This window comes from Kryptolebias marmoratus, linkage group LG15, assembly GCF_001649575.2.
Source record: "Kryptolebias marmoratus isolate JLee-2015 linkage group LG15, ASM164957v2, whole genome shotgun sequence".
Lineage (NCBI taxonomy): Eukaryota > Metazoa > Chordata > Actinopteri > Cyprinodontiformes > Rivulidae > Kryptolebias > Kryptolebias marmoratus.
This window is the reverse complement of record NC_051444.1, coordinates 2,138,883-2,144,381: the sequence shown is the minus strand read 5'-3', so window position 1 is coordinate 2,144,381 and position 5,499 is coordinate 2,138,883. Positions and strand designations below refer to the sequence as shown.

General features: G+C 46.1%; 1 protein-coding gene across 1 annotated transcript in view; it reads right to left on the bottom strand.

Annotated features, from left to right (window-relative positions):
- Positions 1–3,807, bottom strand: part of LOC108250623 (cytochrome P450 27C1) — a 12,969-nt gene extending 9,162 nt beyond the window's left edge. Inside the window, exon 1 of the mRNA XM_017440589.3 lies at positions 3,390–3,807. Coding sequence (XP_017296078.1) covers positions 3,390–3,674 — 285 coding nt within the window. The 5' untranslated portion in view covers positions 3,675–3,807. The remainder of the gene's footprint in view (positions 1–3,389) is intronic.
- Between the last annotated feature and the right edge of the window lie 1,692 nt (positions 3,808–5,499).

Genomic DNA, 5,499 nt, shown 5'->3' with positions numbered 1-5,499 from the left:
CGGTCGCTGCTCCTGCACGCTCCCGGCATTCTGATGTTAACAGGAAGTGACGTCACGTGTCTTCTTCCTGAGTTATTTGGGGTTATTTTGTATTCCACGCTACACAAACCCACAAAGAAGAGACTAGACCGCAGAAACGGTGGAGAATCACTTCAGAAACAATAAATATTGGGTTAAAGTTGCGGGAAAGTTGTGATTTTGCGGGGTTTGCTTGATTTTGCGTTAATAGTTGCGATTGCAACATCACAAAATCCTGGAGGGTCTGATTAGTGAATGACTCTGCAGTCGTCTGGCTGAGGGGGGGTTCAGAACAGGAGCGGGGACGAAGCATCAGCTTGGTATGTGCCTCGTTTGATGCTGACTTGTTTGCATCTTTGAATTGGTACAGGCAGTAGCTGCGTTCATGGTCCTACCCCCTCAGATGATTAGGGGCACTTAGCAGCGCTGCATTCACACAGCAGACTTTCAGAGGGCACATTGTTGCTCAGCCTTGGGTATCTAGCTTACTTCTCAGGTCATATTCAGTTCCTCGGGGCTCAATGGGGCTGGGTACCCATACTTGGATCGTGGGGATGATGAAGTCTCCCCCCTGACCTCGTCCTGGCTCCCCCTAGGTCTCTCGAATGTTGGAACACTGGGTTCGAAGTTTCGTAGTTGCTCATGTAGAAGCTGAGTTCTCTGCCCTCGTCAGAATGTCCTGCTTCCCCAACATTTGATTTATACGGGCGACGTTTTCGAGCCGGCACGGCATCATCTTTATGTCTCTCCCTCATTGTGTAACTGAGGTTGACAGCGGGATTTGAACCCTCGAACCCCTAATCTCCCGTACCAACTCCCAGCTACACACACAGAGAAAAGCTGCAGTCCAGCATGAAGGGAACATTAAGTTTATAGTAGTAAAAGACTTTTTAAAAACCAACTTGATGTGATTTTTATCATCTGAAAGTCCTTTTAGTTCAGCCTGTAGTTCTAACGTAGGGGAAAAGGGTGATAATGTCTTTGCATGTGTCTGTGTGTCCGTTTGTTTGTCTGTTAGCAAAATATCTCATGCACCACTGAGCAGAAAAACAAATCCCTGCTCGTATGTTTACAACCGGGTAACTTCTGGAGTCAACCCAATTCAAGATGGCCGCCACAGCCAATCAATGTTAGCAAACAACATGCATTACTCCAGAGACTGTCAGCCTTTCATCATCAGCAGGAAGAAGTTATTTAACACGACCAGGAGACATTAGGTAACATTTTTAGGCTGAAATATGTTCAGGAAACGATTTTATTTTTAGGATTTTCATTCATTTATGACTGATTATTGAAAAACTAAAAAAAATATTCCTTCTGAGATCCATTTGGAAGCTGGAAAAGTTGACAAATGTCACATATCTTCCCACAGAACATGATTTACTGGATGAGAGAGAAGAGGGAGAAGTCGCTCCTGGTGCGCCTTTACGCAACAGCTCTGCGCAACAATCTGCGGTGTCTCTGCGGGGCTTGTGGACAGACAGAGACACTGAGACAGAAACGAGGCGCGGGCAGGGACGTGCGGTCAGGGGAGGCAGGTGAGGCAGAGCCTCACCTGTCATCATGACAAGAAAAAAAAAATGATAACAAAAAATGAATATTAATATTTTTCCACTGATCTTTATGTATGACTTATTTTCCAACATTTTTAAAGTCAAAACCGCATTTTTATAGTCAAAATCACTGAAATTGCATATTTTCTGTTCAAATATGAGGGTGAAACGCGAGGTGCGGCAGCAGCGAGCCGAGCTTCACCTCTGATTGCGCAATCCATCACAAACTGGGTTGATATATGAAATTGTCCCCTGCCTGTTGCCGTACCGCTGCATGTCGCCAATATAATGGTTTATATAGCCTGATTTTCCACAGTCTGGCTAATGTCTTTAACCATTTACGTTTAATGTCTGTTAGTGACAAATTTAGTTTTGCTGAGGGGACATAAAACCGCGGTGAAAAGGCGAAGGGTGAGGCAGGCAGTACTCTGCCGCACTGAAGGGGGCGCACGTGAGCCACCGGGAGCTTGTTGCTGCTGTCCTTTCACAGAGGCAAGTGAGAGTGACATGCACTGCTGCCAGCCGTGAATTTTTTTTTCTCAGTCGGACCAACTGCCAAAATGGAAGATGATTATGTATCTAAACTTAAAAATTTCTCCAAACTGGACTTTCAGTCAAAAAGGGAAGTGATTAACAACGGAAGACCAACGCCGGAGCTGAAAGATTTGCTTCAAACTTCCGGTCAGAAGGTAACTCGCTCCTTCCAAACGGAGTGGTACTCCCGAAAAGACTGGCTGTGTGGCTGTCCTTCGAAAAACCGCCTTTACTGCTGGTCGACTGTACAAAATTTAATGAGATGTCAAAACATTTTGATGACACCAAACTGCAGAGCCTGTCAAAATATGCAAAGTTTTTTGACTTTGTCAGACTAAAGGCTGATCTAATTGGACTGTACAGCTCACAAACGGTGAGGAATGAATGCAAATCTCGTGGACAGCTTCTCAGCTTTTTGGCCCAGAAGGATCTTCTACAGACTGTTCCTGAGGCAACAAAGTTACTCCAGCTGGTGCTCACTGTTCCAGCCACAACAGCATCCGTGGAAAGGTCATTCTCTGCGCTGAAAAGACTGAAAACATACAGTCGGAACCGGACCGATTCAGGACGACTTTCCTCCCTGGCCATCATCTCCATTGAGGCGGAGAGACTTTTAAAACTAAAGGAAAATAAGGAGGACTTTTACAACAAAGTAACGGAGGTTTTTGTGGCGAAAGATAGGCGCATGGACTTCATTTACAAATAAAGGTAAGACCACAAATAGTTTTCATTTCAATCTTATAAAAAAATGAGATTAGACTAAGAAAAATACTATAGAATATTTAAAAACTAAATTTTGGCCTTAAATAAAATATTCTTTGTTTTTCTTTCCATGCTGTTCATTGAGCAATCTGTATTAAATTGATTTTTGTATCAGAATTAAAAGCTTTTAAAAACAACAGAATATTTCACTAAAGGTCAAAATTGAAATCTGTCTTTTTATACACCACTCTATACACTCATTTGTGTTGTATGAATTGTATAACTGCGACTGCCAACACAAGGAGGGTGCAGAGCAAATGCTGCTTTCTATCGCTGCTGTAATTGTAATGTTTTTTCTTATGTTTACGTACCTTTTAATATGTACCTTACGTGTGTGAGAGAGAGAGTGTATGTGTGTGTGTGTGTGTGTGTGTGCGTAGAACGCTGATAAGATACGAACTAACCAGTAGCCAATTGAATGAGCTACCCTTTTGGGTTTATATATTTGTAAATCTGACTCTAAAGTAGTCAGTGCCTCACCAACCATGAACCTCACCGCACGTCACTGGGCGCGGGGGTTACCTGGATTTCGTGGATTCTGCTGAACCCGTCTCTCCAGAAGAACTCGATCAGGTTGGAGAGGGTTCCGGGTCCCGGCATCTCCTTCAGGCTCTTCACGGCCGCCTTCAGGGACCGAACCTCCGCCGCCGCCGGTGCCATCAGCCGGCCCGGCATGGCCCCCTCCCCGGGGGCGGGGATCTCCAGAGCCTCGCTGGCCGCAGACTTGTGCAGGGCGCGCGGAATGAAAACCAGCTGCCGGGCCGGGAAAGTCCTCCAGGGGGTCGTAACGCGAGTGAGGACTGCCATGGTTCGGAGCTGGACCTGGACCCGGAGCTGGTCCTGGAGCTGGATCTGGACCTAGACCTGGACCCGGAGCTGGGGATGACCGAGTCCGACTGGCGCAGAGCTCTCACCCGCAGACTCGTCCTTCAGGAAGGCTTTTAAACGGCGTCTTGGTCAGCCTCGGCGGCTCCGGATTGGATGAGCCTTCCGGAGGAGGGCGGGGCCTCCGCTGGGGGCGTTCCCCAAAGAGAAAACTTTAGGTCCATCCTTTGGTTCCGAATCAGGCGCGGAACAACGTGCCTGATCATCAGTTACATCACAGCGATCAATTAAGGAGCGTGGAGTGCACGTGCGCAACCCGCGACACGCACAGGCATCCGCTTCTTCCTGATCTCAGACTCAAAAGGTCTCCTGAAGACCCAGAAATCCGGGTAAAGAGGGGGTCCATGAGCTGGTTCTGGTCTCCACAGAGAGAATAAAATACAGGATTTTATCCGTCAGACATGAAGGCGTTACATCAGCGAATAGCGTCAATATTTGGCAACATTCCACCAAAAACCCACAACCTTCTGCTTCAGAGGCGTCTGAAAAGAAGTTCTGGACTCTGTTGGGTCATTAAATCCTCTGGTTCCCCAGAGACGAGTGGCGGAGTCGTAGCAGGCGTCTCGAACACGTCTCCGTTTAGTTTCCGCGAGTCTGAAGGCACGAGACAACTTTGGGAAGGTTTGGTGACCAAACTGCGACTGACTGGAGACTAAAATAAATAAAATAAACTGAGACGTGTCTTTTTGCAGGAATGTTGCGCAAACGTCACGATTTATTTCCGTCCAAATAAAAACTTGCGTGCTCTCTTGCAGTTTCGTGCCTCTGACCCGTCACCAAAGGTCGCGTCTCGCTGAAAATTCACCAGAGGTTTGCAAAGATGGCAGCTTCAGCTGAGACGAGACAAAACGAGACGCTCGAGGACAGTCGGAGACACTTTGGAGACTCCTGAGATCCAGGATTGAGTCTGACTTCGAGCCTCAAACATGATTCCCCCATCGAGCCGTGGCCGTCGTTTCTGACCGCCAGCAGAAGCTTTGAACTCTGTGGGAGGAGCTTAAACCCTGGCTTTGTTCTTGAAAGCTTTGAACTTTCACTTCAAACTGTTCGTTGGACGTTCTAGATCAGTTGGTTCCTTTGTTGTGGAACAATCTTCCATTCCTGAGTGTTCCCCGTCTGCTGAACTGCCCAAAACATTTTAATTTTATTTAACTTTTAATTCCAGTTTCTGATTTTGGCTTCTCATTAAACTCATTTAGTCCTTTTCCACGTTGACCATCTCGTTTTGGTTATTCAAGCTTTTGTTTTAACCATCCAGATCATATTTTATATGTCTGTTAGCGAAATATCTCATTGACCACTGGGTGGATTTTAACGAAACTCAAAAAAAACCCACGGATTACCGCTTTGAGCCGATCCAATTCAGAGACCGCAGCGCTAACGGACGTCCGCTCGTCGCCAAGTCATTCTCAACAAACAGCCTGGTCGCTGGCTGATCACAAGGGATTTCATACCGAATAAAGTCAATTATCTTGGCTTGAAACTCTGTGCGATAGGCTGCATCCTCTGCAGGTTTTATTTTAAATGTTCTTTATCATTTAAAGTTGTGACAGTTTTCGATCGGCTAATATTTTTTTATTTTTGCCGCCATATTTAAACCCAAACTAAAGGAGAGAATTTAAGACCCCTTCCTTTAAAAGGATTTTCTTTTTTCCTGTTTTTGTTGCTTCTTCTTCAGAGGATCTGAGCTGAGATAACACTTCCCTGACATTAATCGGCACATTTCACATCCCCCCCCCCCCCCCCC